This window comes from Electrona antarctica (genome assembly GCF_951216825.1).
Source record: "Electrona antarctica genome assembly, chromosome: 10".
Classification (NCBI taxonomy): Eukaryota; Metazoa; Chordata; class Actinopteri; order Myctophiformes; family Myctophidae; genus Electrona; species Electrona antarctica.
The window spans coordinates 46405610-46429196 of NC_136791.1; the positions used below are offsets into that span (position 1 = coordinate 46405610).

A 23587-nucleotide genomic window follows, 5' to 3' on the forward strand; every position below is an offset into this window, starting at 1 on the left:
TGTGTGTGTGTGTGTGGCGACTGTAGGTCGCAGTTTACTATGAAAACCTGCATTTCCCGTCAGTCGTTCGGTCGGTCACACCTCCATATATGGTCACGCCCCTCGTGACACGTCACGCAACCATACTGTATATGGCCATCTCCAAATATGAAGATCACGACACTGACGTCATCAAACCCTGGGTAGCCATACATGTGGAAGACTGGACCATCACCTCGATGTGCATATATGGAGCCGGCCAGCAACTCTACATCTGACCTCAAACCTCAAATCTCCATAGATGGAGCTGACCTGTTCTGACCTTCTATATGTTGACCCTCCCCACCCGTCCTTCCTCTTCGATGGCTCCCTTTTGACTGATACCTGTCCATTTAAAACTCTAGACGGGCTCGCCCCAAAGTTATTAGTGCAGCGGGCGAAAACTATTGTTCTCAACCTGGGCCCTCATCAAACCTGTACACTCAAGACACTGCCCCCGCTGCCATCCTTACATCTCCATCTACGGTGCTGACCTGTTCTGACATTCCATATGTCGATCTGACCTCATCAAACCCTGTACACTCAAGACACGCTCCATATATGGCCACAGTACAGAACTCATTCTATATGTTGATCTGACCTCATCAAACCCTGTAGACTCAAGACGCGCTCTATATATGGCCAGTACAGAACTCATTCTATATGTTGATCTGACCTCATCAAACCCTGTAGACTCAAGACGCGCTCCATATATGGCCAGTACAGAACTCATTCTATATGTTGATCTGACCTCATCAAACCCTGTAGACTCAAGACGCGCTCCATATATGGCCAGTACAGAACTCATTCTATATGTTGATCTGACCCCCCCCCCCCCCCCCCATGCCAAAGCACCAGCGCTCGCCCAGCAGTCTGCCGTCACCCAGGCGGATGCGCCCACAGTGCTTCTTACTGGTACACATACAAACACACTCATCCTACTGTGTTTGACAATAATTGTCCAGTTCATTTTTTCCTGTTCACTTACCCATTACTAAAGAAAACATTTGAGCTAGACTGTGTGATTGAGCATGCAGCTTTAAGACCTGAGGCTGATTTCTCTGTCAGGTGAAAACTGTACTTCTCACCATTCAAAAGCAAAAGACCTACTGAACAAGCTCAAGACCGCTACTTTTGATGCTTTTGTGTGACGCTGTTGTACTGTATGATCAATTAGGGCATTCATTTTCTAAATAAAAACACAAAAAGCAACAAAATGCCCTTTTTGAAAAACGTATGTTGATACGTGTGTTCAGTGGCTTAAAGCACTTTGAATGTGTACAGCATTCTTATTATGATACACACGTATTGTTTTGCTAATGAATCTCCTCTTCCGCTGGCTGTGACACTCGCTGTGGGCTGTGATCAACTGTTTGACCTCCCTTTGAAGTCGCAGTACATTCTCTCTTCTTCAAAGCGCTGAAGATCTGAACCAAAGCGGTTCAGATCAACAGAATGCTCATGGAGTACATTATATTTATAGACAGAACCTTTGCAGTTACTGTATGCAGTATTGTACAATATCCAATTTTTGAATTAGTTCATAAGCCTTTTATGAAAGACGTATTATGTGTGTGTGTCAGTGGTGGAAAGTAACTAAGTACTTTTACTTAAGTACTGTACTTAAGTACAATTTTGAGGTATTTGTACTTTACTTGAGTATTTCCAATTTCCAATACTTTTACTTCTTTTAGTTAGTCTTTAGTTACTAGTTACTTTGGAGATTTTAAATTTTGATTAGAAAACATACCACTTCCAACCCTATACATTTCGGCCATTTGAAAATAGCCGATCTACAAGCTCACAATGCGTCGCGTTGCGACGCATTGTGAGCTTGTAGATCGGCTATTTTCAATAGATTTTCTACACATTTTTAACTTGTGAAATGTGACATTCTGCAATATGAATACTTTTACTTTTAGTACTTTAAGTACATTTTGATGCCGATACTTTTGTACTTTTACTCAAGTACATTTTCAATTCCGTACTTTTACTTGTAACAAAGTAGTTCTAAATTGCAATATTGGTACTTTTATTTAAGTAAAACAATTGAGTACTTATTCCACCACTGGTGTGTGTGTGTGTGTTGTGTTCACCGACCTGTACATGTTGCAGGGCTTTAACCCAGACAGTATTCTTCTCCTCTGTGCTGTATCCAGGCATGGACAGCAGGTTGTGAATATAGCTGAAGATCTCATCCTGGCACACGCACACGCACACACACACACACACACACACACACACACACACACACACACACACACACACACACACACACACACACACACACACACACACACACACACACAATTAAAAACAATTTGCGTCTCCCCTTGCCAGTTTAGTCCTTGTTGTCAATTCCAAGATCCAGTGTATTCTAGTCCCATGTCACTATCTTCTATAGCCGGTCCCTATAGGCATAGCAGTGGGCACGGTTTTCTGGTGCCAATAAAAAAAAAATCACAGAATTGTCACTCAAATAATTTATTTAACGTTTTTGTTGTGGCTTTCGCCTTTATTTTATATTTTTTTATGGAGGGACAGACAGTAGGCTGACAGGAAATGGGGCGAGAGATGAGGGGGTGACATGCAGTAAAGGCCGTCGGGATCGGGAGTCGAACCCGTGGCACACTGCCAGACTGGCCCACTCAAATAATTCTTTTTGGCATTTGAACATTGGAACATAATTCCGTTTGGCCTTTTAGGCTTTATAATAAAAAATCGCACAAGGCAGATATAATAATGTTAATTTTGTACTTTCACTTTGTGATGCGTTGTAAGCTTGCAGACCAGCAATTTCTGGAAAATGTATTAACATTTTTCAACATGGAAAAGATTATGACGATTAATGCAAAGATAATTGCGATACACACTACAGAGGATTCAGAACTCTCGGCTCACTCGGAGACGCGTAGGGACAACTGTGTGTGTGTGTGTGTGTGCGCAAGCGTGTGTGTGTTTGTGTGTGCGCACGAGCGTGTGTGCGTGTGCGTGTGTGCGCGCGCGTGCGTGTGTGTGTGTGTGTGCGTGCGCGTGTGTGCGTGCGCGTGTGTGCGCGCGCGTGCGTGTGTGTGTGTGTGTGCGTGCGCGTGTGTGCGTGCGCGTGTGTGTGTGCGTGCGCGTGTGTGTGTTGGGGAGGTCACCTTTCTGAGAGGGTCTCTGAGGTAGCAGTCAATGATCTTGTCATACAGATGTGTCTTCTCATAGAGGAACTCACATATCTGGTAGCTAGAGGGAGAGTAAAGCTCACGTTAAACAGTACTCTGTACAATGGTGATGCTTGACCAAAAGAACTGATCCACAAATTAACAATTTAATTGCCCGGGGTTATTTAATCCATTACATTATAGCGCCCATTCGATTTATAAACACGGACCCCTTTTCCGGACGGACCGGATGTTGTTGTGAATGAATAGCCACACCACGCTAGAGTCGATCGACAACAACGGGAGGTAAGAATAAATCTATCGCGACTAGCGACTGGACCGTGGAGCGCCGTCTAACACAGGATATTTTTTCATAATTAGACGGGATGATTTAGATCGCAGAGTTATTAATGTTTTAATATTTTCGTTTTCATCGGCTAAACAGGGGAGGGAGTTTTTCGATGACGTCTCACTCTTACGCAACACCGAGGATTGCCCAACAGGCGCTCCCAGGCTGTGGAGCCATGCGATCCGTTCTCATATCAATAAACTTCGTCTTTTGGACAAAACTTCGTCCTGGGCGTCGGGCGTTACTAATAGAAAGGACAACGAACTTCGTCCTGGGCGTTGGGGGTGTTAACACATTACAGTAAACAGTAAAAGAGCAAGAAAGGTCTTTCCAATGGGCTGTGTCCGTTACATGATCTACTCACAATTCTGCCTTCTCTGCCAGAACCAATAGCCTTCCTTCATCAAATTGGACGGCGCCCCCGACTTGAAGAAGCTCCAGCAGCACCTAGCCAATCACATCAAAGATCACATGACCTAACTTAGCCAATCATCTTCAGAGATCAGATCAGACATCATCTGGTGCAGGTGTGCGTGTTCTTTACCAACCTGCTGTCTCTCGGTGTGTCTCGAGTCATCATCAGGACTACAAAGGAACTCCAGAACCTAAACAACCAATCAGAAGGGAGGCTGAGTGGAAGTGCATGTGGAATACTCATTATGCCATCATTTAAAAATGCCTTGAAATACCATCTCCCGAAAACACAGAGAATCGGTGCGTCCTCCTCAGACCCGAGTTCAGACAAATATATGTTATGTTACAGATATGTGTTTTTTCTGCACCACACACATCTCTCATATGAGACAGTAGACACACACAGGCCAAATATGAGACGACTTTCAAAGTTACGCCCGGTGACAGACTGACAGACAGAGATATTAGCCAATCAGAAACATCTGTTTTTACAAAAGGGCTTTTTAGAGGGCACAGGTCTCCACCAGGGCAGGTCAGGTTGTGGCCTCCTGGTGGCGCTATAATAGGCCAATGTGAAAAGGGTGCCATTTCTTCATACGCCTTTGATGGCAATTGGATGTGTTTTGCAAAAATCAACCTGTTGGTGGCGCTATAACAGGCCAATGTGAAAAGGGTGGGATATATTCCTCAGCCTAGTGGAGACAATGACACTGTTACCTGGTCAAAGAGTTTCCTGTTGACAAATAGTGTGTTGTCTGGCTTAGCCATCTGACGGGCGAGGAAGGTAAAAAGCCCGCCCACCTGGGAGGGGGTAAAGTCAGAGTTGTCCACCATCACCTGGGTAAGAATACAGGATAAAGGCACATATTAGTTAACCTGAACCTTGGAGAGGGAGGGGTATACAGTAAATACAATACACACATTTCCAAAAGACCCAGGACCAAAACTAGTGAAAATGGCAGATATACAAGCTCACTGCGCATCGCGTAGATCTGCTATTTTCCACTACTTCTTAAACTTTTATACAAATGTATTTTTGTAAATCATTTTATTTATTTAATTTCATTCGTGAAATACTTTTTGAAATATGACACATTCAATTGACGAAAAATAGTTTTTCAAAAGTGCTCTGCGACTCAAACATGGGTCGATATACAGTAGGAGATATAATGGATAAGATATTCCAGCAAATATCCTTGTTCATATTTACAAAACAAACAAAGCAAAAACGGTGCCATTCCAATCGGACAAAGGATACGGCCATCAAGTGAATACCAATGAAAATGAAAACGGGTCATGTATTGTGCAGTACATCACACCATACAGTCTAGACCAGGGGTTCTCAACCTTTTTGGCCGGGGACCCCCGGAAATGCTTTGGCAATGTCTCGGGACCCCCGCCCCGCCCCCTCCCGAACCCCAATATAAATTGACTGCTACAATAACCTTAATAATAGAGACAATACACCATAAATAAATACTGAAACCAGATATAATCATTAGGAAGGTGTATGCATGTACTATGTGTACCATGTAAACTCTTAATTTTCGATTTTCAATCCATTCAGTTGGGGAAAATAAAAAATACTTTTTCTTTTTTTTTTATAATTTGGGGACCCCCCCAAAATAATTTGGCGACCCCCCAAGGGGTCGCGACCCACGGGTTGAGAACCCCTGGTCTAGGTGAGCATCTCTAGGTGAGAACCCCTGGTCTAGGTGAATTGGGTCTTACCTGTAGTAAAATGTCTACTATTCTCTGCTGATATTCCAGAGCCTGCTTGTCATTCTTAAAGTCTTCAAATGTCTACGGGGGGATGAAGGGAGAGGCAGAGTGAATTGAGTGAACAAATCAAGTTCAAGCGTGAACAAATCAACAAAACAAAGAAATGAATTGCAAGAGTGTTTGACACATGGAATGATGTTGAAAATCTATTCTGTCTGTGTGGATTTTGAAGATTTGTCTGTGAAGCAACATCTGTTAGCCAGCTTGTATCTGCTCATGTCAAGATGCATTCTGTTATTGTGTCATTCGGCAGGTAGAATTATGGCAAACATCAGGCTGTTGACAAACTGGATGATGTCTAACAAATCACAAAAGTAATACGGGAGAAACACATTGATCAGGTTCACTAACATTCAAAGCAAATCAACTATTCCTTTCTTAAACCTCTTTGACGTGTGAGAAATGAAAATCCTTTGCACAAGAACTTTAACAAATGTATCAACAAATACCTGAGAATTCAATCTCATTCGAATAAATTGAATAAAATGTAGTATATTCTCAAATAGATTTGAATGAATGGCGAGTGAATTGGCACTTTACACTAACCAAGGACTGTCTAAAGAGGACGAGACGCAAAGACCGTACGGGCGACGCCATGTTGCTCCATGGTGCTCCATGGAAGGAAAGAAACATGCGCAATGGGCTATATGCAGCCAACATTTCCGCGTTCAGCTTCCTTGGTCTCAACTGCGCATGTTTCTTTCCTTCCATGGAGCAACATGGCGTCGCCCGTACGGTCTCCGCGTCTCGTCCTCTTTAGACAGTCCTCGACACTAACGTACGTCACTGTGATTTAAGCTACACCCATCCAGTTGTCAAAGCCCTGTGAAGCATTGGACAGCTCGACGACGGCTGACAAAATCAAACACGTTCCTGGAGCCAATGGGCGGACGACGGGCTTGATTGGATGTTTGGTTTGATTGGCGGGTCCGGCGGCAGACCCTATGGGATGCAAGGTTCTACCTGTGTGCTGTGTTGTACTTCCTGGTTGGAGATGTTGCCTACCAGGGCGAGGACATTGAGGAACTCCCTGGTGTCAAAGTGGAGGAGCGTGCGGATGAAGGGGAACACTTCCTCCTCGTCGCCGGACTCTGACGAGTGGAGGCGAATCAGGAACTCAAACACCTGGTGCATTGGAAAGCGCATGTGCGCACACACGCACATGCACAGTGACGCACAAGCACACACACAGGCGAAACAGGCATAAGAAGATTAATAAATAAACAAAACTAACTAATACAAATGTGCACAAAAACTTGGTTCTTCAACTGATACTACCCATTATGGATTATGCTTCCCCCCCTTACATTTTTATCCCATGATTTTTGTAACCCATTTTTTTTTACCCAGTGTCAAGTGTCTAATGTAATCCTGGGAGCTACACTCTCTCTACCAACCTGGGGAGAGCAACAGACTGACCTCATGCTACCTTCAATGCATGGAGTCCAAGCCGCTTTTCACCTGACGGGGGGGGGGTTCCCCAGTAGGACGTACAGTAGCACATGGAAGGAACATATATTATTCCAACCAGTTCCTTTCCCCTCCATCAGATGCCCTACTGGCCAGGGGGAGGCAGTATAGAGACCACTATACTACTGCATGTATTTTTCTGTTGATGTTCTATGCTGATGTAGTCTAAATCTAACCTTCTTCCACTTAATACAATACAGTCTTTAGATGTATTCTTGGCTGTCCATATACGACTCATCATTGCACCATGTCTGAAACCCTTAAAGGGACACTACAACCTTTTTGCAAAAATATGTTAATGACGTTTAGAAGATTTAGAACACTTTCCTGGGGGTCTTTGTGTGTAATATGTGGTTTTAGATATTTCAGATTTTAGCAGTGAGCCCAGTGTCTCTGATGTAATGGACACTGGACTCACTTACTTCCTGGACTACAATTCTCATAATGCTTTGGTGCACTGCTCCTCCTTGTGGATAGGGGGAGGGCTGTCTTACTGTGTCTAACATGTAGTCCATGGGGAAGTAAATGAGCCCAGTGTCCATGACATCAGAGACACTGAGCTCACTGCTAAAATATAAAATATAAAAAAAACACATATTACACACATAAAAAACCTCAGGAAAGTGTTTTAAATCTTCTAAATGTCATTAACATATATATTTTTTGCAAAAAGGGTGAAGTGTCCCTTTAACTTGCCATGTCCCTAAGTAAGACGACAGCAGCACTGGTTAGTTATTTATTTTAATTATCCACAGTATCTCAAACGGTATATGGATCGTTTCACTTCTAGACATCAACTGAGAAAAATCCTCTGGGTTAAAAAAAAAAGCTCCTTCTGACTGGAACAATCTTCCTCTTCATATTCGGTCAATAAGTTATATTTTCAATTGTTTAAAACGTTTGCTGTCCTCTCACATGGACAGTACCTGTTCATGTAACTATCAGTATCGTATAGTAACAGATCTGACACAATGATTCATATTCATGTGCTTTGTGTATTGTTGTGTGTATATTGAATAGTGATATCAGGGGAAAACTAGGTGATAGGGATATGAAATAGCGGTGCAACATAGGGCTTTCACTTCTAGTGATTTTTACTAGTTGCCTAGTCAACTAGTACCAATAAGGTCGACTTTACTAGTAGACTAGTTGAACAGTCGACTTGTCGGAAACTAGTCAATTTGATTTACAGTACATGACATGTTGCAGGTGGGCTTTCATCCCAGTCTTGTTTTCTTACAATACAATGCATCTCATAAAAGAACAAAGCTATCACTTTGGTCCCCTGAGCTTCAACAAGCATGAAACCAGATTGATGTCTATAACCACGTGATACACGGGCCGGCTTTCCCTTCCTGTTTCAACACGCTATCCCCCAGAGGCTCCTGTCACTGATGCTTAACATGAGAGTCTGCAAAGCCTTACTGTACATCTCAGTTGTGCTGCATAGGTTAAGTATTGATACAGTGGTTTTCAACCTATTTCATATCAATATATATATATATATACAATATATATATTTATTCTGCATTTGATGAGATTTAGCCACTCAGACCCAAAACATAGAATATGTTGTTGTCGTTGAGAGATAACAGCCAAATGTTGATCAAAATAACAATTCTTCTACATTCTCTGCTTCTTGTAAAGTAAGCAATGCAGATCTTTAACAATAATTTTACTCTTGAGAGCGTAAAATGAGAGGTTTTCAATTTACACTCTCAAGAGTTAAAGATCTATAAGGGTCCATTTGGTTACCAACTCCATCACTTAGCTGGGGACCACCTGGAACCCCTTCAAGGACTACTGGTTGAAAACCACTGTATTAAAACACTCCCATCGCCCAGGACGAAGTTCTTTGTCCTTTCTATTAGTAACGCCCGACGCCCCGGGACGAAGTATTGTCCAAAAGACGAAGGTTATTGATATGAGAACGGATCGCATGGCTCTATAGCCAGGGAGCGCCTGTAGGGCAATCCTCGGTGACGCGCAAGAGTGAGACGTCATCGAAAAACTCCCTCCCCTGTTTAGCTGATGAAAACGAAAATCTTAAAACGTTCATAACTCGCGATCTAAATCATCCCGTCTAATTATGAAAAAAGATCCTGAGTTAGACGGCGCTCCGCGGTCCAGTCGCTAGTCTCGATAGATTTATTCTTGTCTCCCGTTGTTGTCGATCGACTCTAGAGTGGTGTGGCTATTGTTAGCTGCTACACACACATCAACAACTTCCGCCGGTCCGTCCGGAAAAGGGGTCCGTGTTTATAAATCGACTGGGCGCTATAATGTAATGGATTAAATAATCCCGGGCAATTAAAGTGTTAATTAATAGCATGTTCCTGCTACAATAGTCTGACCAAATCTCTCAATTCCTTTCTGCCCTACTGTACTACTAAACAGACCACAGGGCGACTACTATCCCACTGTGGCCCGCCTGTTGCCATGGTGACCACATACTGTACATTGCCGACCTCTTGACACCCCGAGGGTAGTTGCCATGGCGTTTCATGGATGAGATGAGTGACAATAGGGGGACATTATGTTCCATTCTCTGTGATCCAACATCACCTTTGTCTATCACTGAGTATTACGCATCTAGCCCATTTTGGGGCGGGAACCCCTTTTGGTGTTAGCATTATGTTATGCTTTAGCTATTGAAAAATAGCAGACCTACAAGCTCATAGCGCGCCACCGAGTGGCACGCTACGAGCTTGTAGGTCTGCTATTTTTGAAAAATCGAAGAACGACTGACATAGAAACATAGCTTTTTCAGAAAACCGTCAGGATGTAGAAGACATTTTTAGAATCTGATCTCGGGTCAAAATGGGCTAGAGCAGGGGTCTTCAGCATTTTTCAGCCCAAGGACTCCCTACCTGAGAAAGAGATGAAGCAAGCTCCCTCACTATATATACGGATTCATGTTGATGTATATCTTCTGACATTTAACCCATTTTGACCTGAGATCAGATTCTAAAAATGTCTTCTACATCCTGACAGTTTTCTGAAAAAGCTATGTTTCTATGTCAGTCGTTCTTCGATTTTTCAAAAATAGCAGACCTACAAGCTCGTAGCGCGCCACTCGGTGGCGCGCTACGAGCTTGTAGATCTGCTATTTTTCAATAGCTAAAGCATAACATAATGCTAACACCAAAAGGGGTTCCCGCCCAAAATGGGTTCAGAATTAAAACTCAATACTTTGTAAATCTGACCTCTGTACTTCGTTTGCTCTTTCTTCGCTGTACACCAAACCTCCTCGGTGAAAATAGCTGATCTAAAAAATTAACCCTTTCACAGTGTACTCTACCAAGTGCCATGACCAATACAGTGTACTCTACCAAGTGCCATGACCAATACAGTGTACTCTACCAAGTGCCATGACCAATACAGTGTACTCTACCAAGTGCCATGGCCAATACAGTGTACTCTACCAAGTGCCATGGCCAATACAGTGTACTCTACCAAGTGCCATGACCAATACAGTGTACTCTACCAAGTGCCATGGCCAATACAGTGTACTCTACCAAGTGCCATGACCAATACAGTGTACTCTACCAAGTGCCATGACCAATACAGTGTACTCTACCAAGTGCCATGGCCAATACAGTGTACTCTACCAAGTGCCATGACCAATACAGTGTACTCTACCAAGTGCCATGACCAATACAGTGTACTCTACCAAGTGCCATGGCCAATACAGTGTACTCTACCAAGTGCCATGACCAATACAGTGTACTCTACCAAGTGCCATGGCCAATACAATGTACTCTACCAAGTGCCATGACCAATACAGTGTACTCTACCAAGTGCCATGACCAATACAGTGGACTCTACCAAGTGCCATGACCAATACAGTGTACTCTACCAAGTGCCATGGCCAATACAGTGTACTCTACCAAGTGCCATGACCAATACAGTGTACTCTACCAAGTGCCATGACCAATACGTAAAGTAAACCTTTCCCCTTTTCCACTCCTCTGGTGTCTGTTAGTCCCTGAATATACTACATTCCGACCTCCATGTTCCGGGGACCCCCAGAAGCAAATATTTGAGTTAAAAATGTTTGCTTTCAAATAATATACCGGTATAGTAAAAGATTTGCAAAAAAAAAAAAAATCTTTGAATAGTCAAATTATAAAATAATGTTTTTTTGGCAAAAATCTAAAATTACACAGATGCTCTCCTGGTTTTAATGAGTTAACCCATTTAGGCCTGACGTAAAAAACAAACAAACACGACTTTTCAAAAATAGCAGACCTACAAGCTCGTAACGCGCCACTCGGTGGCACGCTATGAGCTTGTAGATCTGCTATTTTTCAATAGTTAAAACACCAAAAGTGGTTCCCGTACACTACAGAATGGGTTAAAAGGCACAATAGTCAAAAGTAATACTACCGGTACATAATGCAACACAAAGAACGAATAGATTTACCACACAGAGCGATGAAAGAGTTTACATTTTAAGTTTATGGATATCTTCAAACAGTCAAAACTGCCATGCCATGTGGAGCTGATGCTGCAAAAAAAATTCCACATCAAAAGCTCAAGTGGTGAAGCTTCTCTCACGCACAGAATGGGACCGTATCAGATATGCATGTTTCTTTCAAAGCATGCCTCATATTCATGGCTAATAGAAAAAGCAATCAAACTGAACGCCCCCCATCCATCTTATCTCCTTACTTTCTCTTTCACAAAAACACACAAATCCACCCTTCTTCTGTTCAAATTCACAGAAAAAAGAAACCCATGTAACGTTCACTTTGGTAAACGCACAGACATCCTCTCGCAGTGAGTTCACAGTCAGTGGCTTGGTATCTGTTCAGGCAGCGGGGTCCGCTCCGTTCCGGTATCCCTTTGTCAGTGGAGGTCAGCATGACCCGCTCACTCTGTGTAACCGTGTTCATTAGGAAAAGCAACATGTTCTTCTCACTCTCCTCTCTGCGGGGGGTAGGTATGGGGAAGGTGGATCTGTGTGTGTGTGTGTGTGTGTGTACTGCTGCATAGGATACTCTTAACTAACTCAGAATGATATAGTTGTCTGTGCTCATTCACTTTCTCAGAAATATAGGTTTGTGACTGTGTGACAGTGCACAAACCATTGCACTAAACTTAAGGACAGTATTGGAGGCTGATAATGAGATACGGTATACTGTACTAGTTTCTCCAACACTGAACTAAACCAATCAGTTAAATGATGTACATCGGCCTGGGCCATGGCTCAGTGGTCCAGGCACCTTGGCTGGTAATCCAGTCTGGCAGTGTGCCGCGGGTTCGACTCCCGATCCCGACGGCCTTTACTGCATGTCTTCCCCCCCCATCTCTCTCCCCATTTCCTGTCAGCCTACTGTCTGTCCCTCCATAAAAAATATAAAATAAAGGCGAAAGCCACAAAAAAAAGATGTACATCACAAATATAAGCGTATATCACAAACCTACTGTTTTATAATTTCACCAAAGGTTGCGCTCTCTTATCTTTCTCCCTGTCTCACACACACGTATGCACTGATGAATTGAACACGGTGGACCCTCTTGTAAACAAGTGTAATGCTTAATTGGGTTGTCCACTCACAGTTAACAGTCTTTGTATTGAGTTTGTGCTTGAAATGTACTGTAATTCTGCAAACTGTTAATAAATATTTCAATCAATCAATCAATCAATCAATCAACACAGTACACCCACCTGGTTCTTGACTTGAGGTACCAAGTCTTCAGGGATGTCCCCTAATGGATAGGCTCTGCCAGCCAAACAGCAACTAGGGAGAGAGACCGTTACACTTACAAGACTTTCTTAACCGGAGCGACTTAAGGCTCATTCATAGGCTGGATTTTCGGTGGTGAGGTGACCACCGCTCCGGTGGTGAGCTGACCACCGGAGCGGTGGTCACCTCACCACCGCTCCGGTGGTCACCTCACCACCGCTCCGGTGAGCTGACCACCGCTCCGGTGGTCACCTCACCACCGCTCCGGTGGTCAGCTCACCACCGGAGCGGTGGTCACATCACCACCGCTCCGGTGGTGAGGTGACCACCGCTCCGGTGGTGAGCTGACCACCGGAGCGGTGGTCACCTCACCACCGCTCCGGTGGTCACCTCACCACCGCTCCGGTGGTGAGCTGACCACCGGAGCTGAAATAACGTTGAGCGGTGGTGAGTAAAAACAGAGAGAAGGGCCGGAGCGGTGGCGGTGGTTTGCTCTTCACCGCGGCTCGTGACGTCATGTTGTAGTTCGGTGGTCACCCCACCACCGGAAATCCAGACTATGTATGAGCCTTTACAGGTGCAAAATTAGAGTAAGCAGAGTAAGAACGAATCCTTAGGCAACAAAGAGGGTGTTGTTTATTTTCTGAATATTAAATATGTGAAATATATGAATTCTACAGAACAGCAAAATAACTTGAATGGAAAGCGTTTGATGAATCTCAGCAACCTCTTAATGGCTGAAGGTGTGTGTGTGTGTGTGTGTGTGTGTGTGTGGTTACCTTATATACACCAACAGCTTGTTCCCCATTGTCACCTGCTCATCTGTCCAAAGACAGTTAAAACAAAATTACAACTCCTCTAAAAACTAAATTTCATTGTTAAAGTGTCTCTTATTGGGAAATGTAGTGTCTGGGCATACCTGTCAGGGCCCTCCCCTCTCTAAGTGGTGGACCAATGACTGCAAAGAGTTTCTGGAAAATATGATGATGAAACGGGGTTGGTTATTACAGCATGGTAATATTGTTATTGTACAGTAAAACTTGAATTTATGCTATGAATCTTGTCCAATTAATCCATTTTGGGCAGGAACCCCTTTTGGTGTTTGAAGCATCATGTTACACTTTAGCTATTGAAAAATAGCAGATCTACAAGCTCATAGCACGGCATCGAGTGGCGCGCTACGAGCTTGTAGGTCTGCTATTTTTGAAAAATTGTGAAAATGTGGCACAAATCTTTGAATATTTATTCTTTCACAGTGAACGTTTTTAACTCAAATCTTTGCTTCTGGGAGGGTCCCTGGAACAACATATTTTCAGATGGGGGTCGGCGGCCAATTACATATAATCTTGGGGGTCCTTGACATGAAAATGTTTGAGAACCACTGACATAGAAACATGAGGTTTTCAGAAAACCGTCAGGATTTAGAAGGCATTTGTAGAATCGTTCACAGGTCAAAATGGGTTAATGACATGTGTTGTTTTTGTGTCTATAAGTGCGAGCCAATATCTCGAGAATGAATGTGCAGATGTTCATGAGAACTGGTGAGGAAAACGCAGAAAATATATTATTACAAGGTCACAATCGAACCCATGGCCAATAGGTAATTATCTCAGGAATGGGGTTAAGTAGAACAAGATATGTTAGTGCGGGCAGGGTTTGCACTCCAACGTGGGTCATTTACTAAATCAATGTTTTTGATCACTTTGCCATGGTTTTGTGGCACGTGTAAATCTTCTTTAGTGTGATCAATATTTGTATGAATTATGTAATTTTAAAAACTAAGACATTAACCGATTTTGGGCGGGAACCCCTTTTGGTGTTAGCATTATTTTATGCTTTAGCGTTAAAAAATAGCAGACATTTTGTAGAAGACATTTTTAGAATCTGATCTCAGGTCAAAATGGGTTAACCTTTTCTGTTTATGCCACTGCACTATACGAGGTAGGTAAGTAGGTACTAGGTAGGTTTTTTATGGCTCGTATAGATTGGCTTTTATGGCTTGTCAAATTATTTCGAGGTTAACACTCCCATCGCCCAGGACGAAGTACTTTGTCCTTTCTATTAGTAACGCCCGACACCCAGGACGAAGTATTGTCCAAAAGACGAAGATTATTGATACGAGAACGGATCGCATGGCTCTATAGCCCAGGCGCGCCTCCTGGGCAATCCTCTGTGACGCGCAAGAGTGAGACGTCATCGAAAAACTTCCTCCTCTGTTTAGCTGATGAAAACGAAAATCTTAAAATGTTCATAACTCGCGATCTAAATCATCCCGTCTTTTTCTGAAAAAAGATCCTGTGTTAGACGGCGTTCCGCGGTCCAGTCGCTAGTCTCGATAGATTTATTCTTGTCTCCCGTTGTTGTCGATCGACTCTAGAGTGGTGTGGCTATTGTTAGCTGCTACACACACAGCAACAACTTCCGCCGGTCCGTCCGGAAAAGGGGTCCGTGTTTATAAATCGAATGGGCGCATTAATGTAATGGATTAAATAACCCCGGGCAATTAAAGTGTTAAGTACAACTCTGGTTGTGTAGCCTCGGCAGCCAGGCTGTTTATTTTTTTACTGGCGTGTGACTGTCAACCCTTGCGGTGTGTGTTGACAACCTGGGTGCTTCCAGTGAAATACAAAGTGATACCCAGCAGTGTTGTTTTTGGCAGCAAATTTTGATTTTAGTTTTAGTCATAGTCTCTTGAATAGTTTTCATTTAGTTTTAGTCACATTTTAGTCACCTGGAATGTTTTTGTGTTGAGTCTAGTTTTAGTCGACTAAATCTACAGTGGATTTAGTCGACTAAAATGTATTTTGGTGGACCTTGATGCCGTCGTAATGACAGATTTTACACTTGCGTCGCGTTGTGTATTTTCAGCATGCAACCAAGTGTAAAATGACTTACACTGGATCTCTTGTCCGCTAGTCCCTTCCTAACATTGTAGTCTAGTTTTTATTTGTTGATGAAATTGTCAGTATATTTAGTCTTAGTTTTAGCCATCGTAGCTTAGTTTTCATGTAGTTTCCATGTAGTTTTTGCCAGTGGAAAAAGGTAGTCGACGAACATTTTTCGTCTTAGTTTTAGTCGACGAAAACAACACAGCTTCCCAGTTTGCTGACGGTGCTAACGGGCAGAAAACCATCAAGTGGACATGCGGTACAGTAGGTACAGTATGCTCCTGTTTATCACGTCCTCCATGCATCCAGTTTCAACATTTCACTGCCTTTATTTTCTCTCCGCTCAAAAAGAACCATTGTCGGAATCCCTTTCTTCACAGTCCCATAAATGCATACGCGAGCGTGTGCTCGAGTACGGCATGTTTTCACAGCATCCTTTCAAAACCCAGGACTTTCCAAACTAACACCTCCCCCCCCCCCCACACACGTCTTCTTCGATCCCTTCCTTTTCATCTCTATTGAACGGTCTGCTTAACCCATTTTGACCCGAGATCAGATTCTAAAAATGTCTTCTACATCCCGACAGTTTTCTGAAAAAGCTAAGTTTCTATGTCAGTGGTTCTTCGATTTTTCAAAAATAGCAGACCTACAAGTTCATAGCGCGCCACTCGGTGGCGCGCTATGAGCTTGTAGATCTGCTATTTTTCAATAGCTAAAGCATAACATAATGCTAACACCACAAGGGGTTCCCGCCCAAAATGGCTTAAAGCAGGACCAAATAAAGAGAGAAGTCAGAGGCAGTCCTTTAATCTTTTCCTTTCAGCATGCAGAACCCAAAGGTCACGTCAATAATACAAACGGATGGAGAACAAAGTTTTTACGTTGTCAATTTTGACTGCCCTTTCAGTTCTATTTCAATTAGTTTTCAGTAGGGCAAGTTCTTCAACTTCTCTTAAGGTCTCGCCAAAAGGGAGCAAATGAAAAAAGAGGGCAATACAGGCCACAACAAGGTCTGACAAAATGTGAGGACAAAGAGAAAGACGGATGCAGCCTGACTCAAAATATGCAGAGAGACCGCGGGGTTGTGTCTTCTCTGTGTACACAGTACAGTATGTGTGTTGAAGGACCATACTGCCGTCAATAATATTTCATTGTCTGTTCACACCTTAAGCCACATTTCGTACATAAAATCTTTCCGTTAATGGTTTTATTTTAATATTGTATATTATAGCATATTTTATCCATAGTGCTTAACCCATTTTGGGCGGGAACCCCTTTTATATAGTTATAATTTAGCTATTGAAAAATAGCAGATCTACAAGCTCATAGGTCTGCTATTTTTGAAAAATTGTGAAAATGTGGTGCAAATTCTTGAATATATTTTCTGTCAGAGCGAACGTTTTTAACTCAAATCTTTGCTTCTGAGAGGTTCCTGGAACAACATATTTTCAGATGGGGGTCGGTGGCCAATTAGCTCTTCGCTAAGTCCCACCCAAGCCCGTTCTTGGCCAATGCCACGTTAGCGACGGTTACTATGTTAGGATCCTGGTCACGCTTTCAATGCTGGTCAAAATGTTTAAGCAGTGTCAATAAATATATTTGCTGTACAGCATGTGTGGACCTCAGAAAGAGGGTTTGTTTTCTTACCTTGTTGTGAGCAAACTAGTCCATTCCATGAATTATTTCGCTCCGTTGTGCAGTTTAATAGTACATATTAGAAATAAAAATAGGCTCTCATTGACTTCCATTCTAACGGGGAAACAGCTCTCAAAGTCACTCTTTTAGAACACTAAGCTGATTCTGACCGTTTATGACATCAGGAACACTCATGCGGTTATACTTTTAATAAAAAATGTCAAGGTTGTCTTGTTTTTGTTTTGACTTCAGTGTTGCCACATTGTGTGAGAGAAATAAGCCAACCCACCTCCAAAAACAAGCCAACTCTTAAAGCCAAATCAAGAAAAACAAGCCAAAACAAACACAATAATATGACCATATATAATCATAATAAAAAGATTGTATGCATTTATCATTATAAATACTATGTAGGCATATGTCTATGATAATTCATGTTTTGGTAATGTATTACATACACTAATTATTAGCCTTAAGCCAAAAGTAGCGGGAAATAAGCAGACCTGGCAACCCTGACAAGTTTGTGTGGTAAGAAGTTCCGGTTTGCCTACAAAACGATCTGATTGGTCCAAATCTGTACACCCACTTCTGAAGTAGCCTCGGTCTCAGGCCGTTGGATGTAAACATTAAACAAATGTATTTGATCTCGTCCACTTGTCGCAAACACCATACACAATTTTGGACGTGTTTGAGGGAGACACTTTAGGAGAAATGTCTGGGACTGCAGCTGGGTGCATCTCAAACAGCATGGCGACTTGTTTACAAACGAGAGTTGGGAACACCAGAACCGCTTCACACCAAAATAGTTACTTTATAAATCTATCAAAAGACGAAAATAAAACGAGTTTTCCTGATGTCATAAACTGATTCATGGAATGGACTAGTTTGCTCATAACAAGGTAAGAAAACAAACCATCTTTCTGAGGTCCACACATGCTGTACAGCAAATATATTTATTGACACTGCTGAAACATTTTGACCAGCATTGAAAGCGTGACCAGGATCCTAACATAGTAACCGTCGCTAACGTGGTATTGGCCAAGAACGGGCTTGGGTGGGACTTAGCGAAGAGTGAATTACATATATTTTTGGGATCCTTGACATGGAATATTGAGCACCTCTGACAAACATAGGTATTTCAGAAAACTGTCAGAATTTAGAAGACATTTTTTCAATTTCGACGTCGTCAGGCCTAAAGGGGTTAAAACCGAACATCATTTAGTCAACGTTGGCTAAACACCATTGTGCGGATAATATGAACCCATTTTGGGCGGGAACCCCTTTTGGTGTTTTAAACATTATGTTATAATTTAACCCTTGAACGTGTTGTCTCTAACCAGCTTTCTCTCCATCTCTCAGAGAACAACCTGCTGGATCCCAACCAGTCAGGATTCAAGAAGGCACACTCCACGGAAACTGCACTCCTCGCAGTCACAGAAGCACTACATGCTGCCCAGGCTGCTTCCCACTCTGCAGTCCTGATTCTCCTAGACCTATCGGCGGCATTTGACACAGTGAACCACCAGCTGCTCCTAGGCACCCTAGCTGATCTAGGCATAGGCGGGACGGCGCTGAAGTGGTTCTCCTCCTACCTCTCTGACCGGACTTACCAGGTTTCTTGGAAAGGTTTGCTATCACCCCCCCGCACCCTCCAAACTGGGGTCCCACAGGGATCTGTACTTGGTCCCCTCCTCTTCTCACTGTACACTAAATCCCTTGGCACCATCATCTCTGCTCACAATATATCCTATCACTGCTATGCCGATGACACACAACTGTTTCTATCCTTCCCCCCCTCTGCCACCCAGGTAGAAGAGCGCATCACTGCATGCCTGGCTGACATCTCACAGTGGATGTCTTCCAACCACCTCAAGCTGAACCCAGACAAAACTGAGCTTCTGTTCTTCCCAGCTAAGTCCTGCCCTATGCGGGAGCTAACTATCTCCGTAGACAACGCCCTGGTAAAGTCTGTCCCGACAGCCAGGAACCTTGGTGTTGTCCTGGACAGTCAGCTCTCGTTCAAAACACACATCACAGCTGTCACTAGATCCTGTAGGTTTACACTCTACAACATACGACGAATTAGACCGTTCCTCACCCAGGAGTCAGCCCAGCTCCTAATCCAGACAACAGTCTTGTCAAAACTTGACTATTGCAACTCCCTCCTTACTGGCCTACCGGCATGTGCACTTAAGCCCCTCCAACTGATCCAAAATGCCGCAGCACGCTTGGTCTTCAACCAACCTAAATTCTCACACGTCTCCCCCCTTCTCCGCTCGCTCCATTGGCTCCCGGTCGCTGCCCGCACAGAATACAAAACTCTGATGCTGGCATTCAAAGCAACCAAAGGCATGGCCCCCCCATATCTCACAAGTATGATCGTACCCTACAAACCCTCCCGCTCACTCAGATCAGCCAACGCAGGGAAGCTGGAGGTACCTTCACTAAAAACGCCGGGACAACGCTCCACACGTCCCAAACTCTTCTCCCTTCTGGCTCCAAAACTATGGAATGCACTTCCCATTGCAGTCAGAACTGCAGCCTCACTCCCAATCTTCCGCCGTAGTCTGAAAACCCACCTCTTCAGACTCCACCATGGCCCGTAGCACTTGCCCTAGCCTAGCCCCTTAGATAGCACATTATGTAGACTTAGATAGTATTTTAAACAGACTTATAGCTTGTTATGTAGACAGCTCTAGAATTGCACTTTATGTAGTCATAGCACTTTATAGTACACATGTATAATATATTATATAGTATAGTATGTATAGTTTACATAGATACTCCACTGTTACGTTCTTAGTTTACGCATGATTCATGATAACTACTTTTTATACATGTGATGTATGCCATGCTTTTTGTTATTGCTTAATGTAAGTCGCTCTGGATTAAGAGCGTCTGCTAAATTGTAAATTGTAAATTGTAAATTTAGCTATTGAAAAATAGCAGATCTACAAGCTCATAGCGCGCCACCGAGTGGCGCGCTACGAGCTTGTAGGTCTGCTATTTTTTAAAAATCGTGAAAATATTTATTTCAGAAAACTGGAGGATTTAGAAGATTTTTTTTAAATTTTGAGGTCAGGCCTAAATGGGTTAAGTCATGGATAATTGAACGTCCAGTAAAGCTGATTTCAGTGCGCGGTGTACATGTCGATGGCAGGATGTGGTCTTACCTCCATAGGTGTGATATACTCATTGATGCCACTGTTGAAAACATATATCACAGCATCATAGAGCTGGTTCTCCCAACACATCTGGACCACCTAGTCACAGAGTAATACAAACGCACACACACACACACACACACACACACAAAATGGTAGGGGTGTCAAAAAAAATCGATTCGAATTAGAATCGCGATTCCGTTATGAACGATTCAAAATCGATTCATAATTTCCAAAAATCGATTTAAAAAATAAATAAATCTGGTTACAGTTACAGGAGTTTTCACTACATGGTGTTTGTGATATGAAATGTAAGCTCACCCTAATCACAGTAAACATCATGTCTTCAGTCATTTTCAAGTTCACTTCAGTTCAAGACTGGAGTAGATTGTGATGAAATCCTATGTATTGAATCTAGAATCATTTTGAATAGAAAATCGTTTTGAATCTGGAAAAAAATGCTTTTGGATTGAGATTTTGAATCGAATCGTGACCCCAAGAATCGGAATCGAATCGAATCGTGGGAGACCCAAAGATTCACAGCCCTACGAAATGGTGTTACTTAGAACAAGTGACAACACCTCAGTATTGTGTAGTGTATTCTGGATCAAAGAGAACTATAAAAAGGGAGAGAACAAAGAAAAAGGCTTTGATCTGAAAACCGTTTCTTCTAGGAAACCACACAGCGGTGGAGAAACTGTCGCCAATGATTGTTTAACGTTATCTAGCTCAACGGTGGAAAGTGACTAAGTGGGCCTGCATTTACTGAACTGCAGTACAATTTTGAGGCATGTTTATAATTGTATTTTTACTCCACTATAATTATTTGAAAACTTTAGTTGCCATTTACTTTGTAGATTTTGATAATTTGTTTGACACATAAGTGCATGCATGCAGTAGGGCATTCACTTCTAGTCATTTTTACTAGTTGACTAGTTGCCTAGTTTACTAGTCGACTAGTTGTTTAACCATTATGTAAAAAAAAAAGAAAAAAAAATAGTTTTTGTTTTTTTTGGAAATAAATATATGTACATTTAAAAAACTGTGTACATTGGTGACTATCACTATAATCTACCTGATCTTGGGGCCTACAAAATCGGGGGAAAAAATATTTTTATTTTTTATCAACTAGTCAACTAGTACCAACAAGGTCGACTAGTGGATTTACTAGTCGACTAGTAAACTAGTCGACTAGTAAACTAGTCAGTCTCTGTGTCAGTCTCCCTCTTTAATACTAGTAAACTAGTCGACTAGTTGCTTAATGCCCTAGCATGCACGCAGACCTGCTGTATGTCCAGACTCGTCACGTCCAGGTGCACTATGCAGCTCTCCAGGCTGTCCATCATGCCGTTTCCGTGGTAATGAGCCAGCAGGTCCTTCATGACGGCCGTGGTCAGGTGACCCAGGCGCTCGCTGATGATGTAGGACTCCAGGGACTCCAGGAACACGCCCCGGGCGACCACGTTCTCCGCCAGCCGACCGTAGATCTGGTTGAAGAGCAGGTCGCTGGATTGGAGGGTGAAAGAGAAACGCACACGGGCAATCCATTTAAAGGATTATAAAAACATATTGATAATCTTAATTGATCCCTCTTTTGGGTATGTCATGACTCATTACAGTGCGTGTGTGTCCCCTAGACTCTAGGGGACGTGCACGCACGCACGCACACGCGCGCACGCGCGCACGCAATCCATTTAAAGGATTATAAAAACATATTGATAATCTTAATTGATCCCTCTTTTGGGTATGTCATGACTCATTACAGTGTGTGTGTGTCCCCTAGACTCTCTAGGGGACGCGCACGCACACACACACACACACACACACACACACGCACACGCGTGGGCAATCCATTTAAAGGATTATAAAAACATATTGATCATCTTAATTGATCCCTCTTTTGGGTATGTCATTACAGTGTGTGTGTGTGTGTGTGTGTGTGTGTGTGTGTCCTAGGCTTCTCTAGACTGCCTTGCACAGCACAGAACTAGGGACTAGGGCATTAAGCAACTAGTCGACTAGTTTACTAGTAAATCCACTAGTCGACCTTGCTGGTACTAGTTGACTAGTTGATAAAAAAAAATTAAAAAAAAGTTTTCTTTTTTTTTTTTACCCGATTTTGTAGGCCTCAAGATCAGGTAGATTATAGTTGTAGTCACCAATGTACACAGTTTGTACAAATATCTATTTCCCCCCCAAAAAAGGGGGGGGGGGGTTCAACATAATAGGTGGTTAAACAACTAGTCGACTAGTAAACTAGGCAACTAGTCAACTAGTAAAAATGACTAGAAGTGAATGCCCTACTAGGGACTATAGTATTGCTCAGGAAAACATGGCTCATAATACAAAATACAGTACATCTGGTTGTTACAAGTCTTCATGTAGGCAAGTTCACCAAGATGGCTTATTTATAGCGAGAGCAGAATATAGCTACATGTGCCGGGGGCATGCAGTGCACTTGGAACAGCAGAATAGCATTGGTTCTCGCCCTTTTCAGGCCGTGACCCCCTTTACTTACATTTTGACCTGAGATCAGATATTAAAAATGTCTTCTACATCCTGAAAGCTATGTTTCTATGTCAGTCGTTCTTCAATTTAAAGCTTGTAGATCTGCTATTTTTCAATAGCTAAAGCATAACATAAGGCTAACACCAAAAGGGGTTCCCGCCCAAAATGGGATAATCATATTTGAACTGGGGTATGCTGCTGTGATCGGCCTCTCTGATTCTGTTTTTAGTTGCATAGCACTATCACAAATCTTTTTAGAAAAGATACTGGTGTAATTTCCTTGTGTCAGTCTCCCTCTTTAGTCAGAATCAAAAGCCTTTACTGCCATGACATGTTGACATGTTAGGAATTTGGTTTGGTGGACAGCAGCGTGCATTTACAACTTATTTAGGACAAGTGCAAAACAGGACAAGACAGTGTGTGTGTGTGTGTGTGTGTGTGTGTGTGTGTGTGTGTGTGTGTGTGTGTGTGTGTGTGTGTGTGTGTGTGTGTGTGTGTGCGTGCGTGCGTGAGACACTTA

The 23587-nt window shown here is 42.8% G+C and overlaps 1 protein-coding gene across 2 annotated transcripts in view; it reads right to left on the reverse strand.

Annotated features, from left to right (window-relative positions):
• vps8 (VPS8 subunit of CORVET complex) overlaps positions 1-23587 on the reverse strand; it is a 121266-nt gene that overhangs the window by 43091 nt on the left and 54588 nt on the right. For both annotated transcript variants that reach the window (XM_079512585.1, XM_079512584.1), the window contains exons 21-32: positions 21843-22065; positions 20569-20658; positions 13792-13843; positions 13652-13694; positions 12854-12926; positions 6715-6834; positions 5659-5730; positions 4645-4764; positions 4062-4118; positions 3878-3960; positions 3162-3246; positions 2119-2217 (exon numbers count right to left, since the gene is read on the reverse strand). In XM_079512585.1, the coding sequence (XP_079368711.1) occupies positions 2119-2217; positions 3162-3246; positions 3878-3960; positions 4062-4118; positions 4645-4764; positions 5659-5730; positions 6715-6834; positions 12854-12926; positions 13652-13694; positions 13792-13843; positions 20569-20658; positions 21843-22065 (1117 nt within the window). The remainder of the gene's footprint in view (positions 1-2118; positions 2218-3161; positions 3247-3877; positions 3961-4061; positions 4119-4644; positions 4765-5658; positions 5731-6714; positions 6835-12853; positions 12927-13651; positions 13695-13791; positions 13844-20568; positions 20659-21842; positions 22066-23587) is intronic.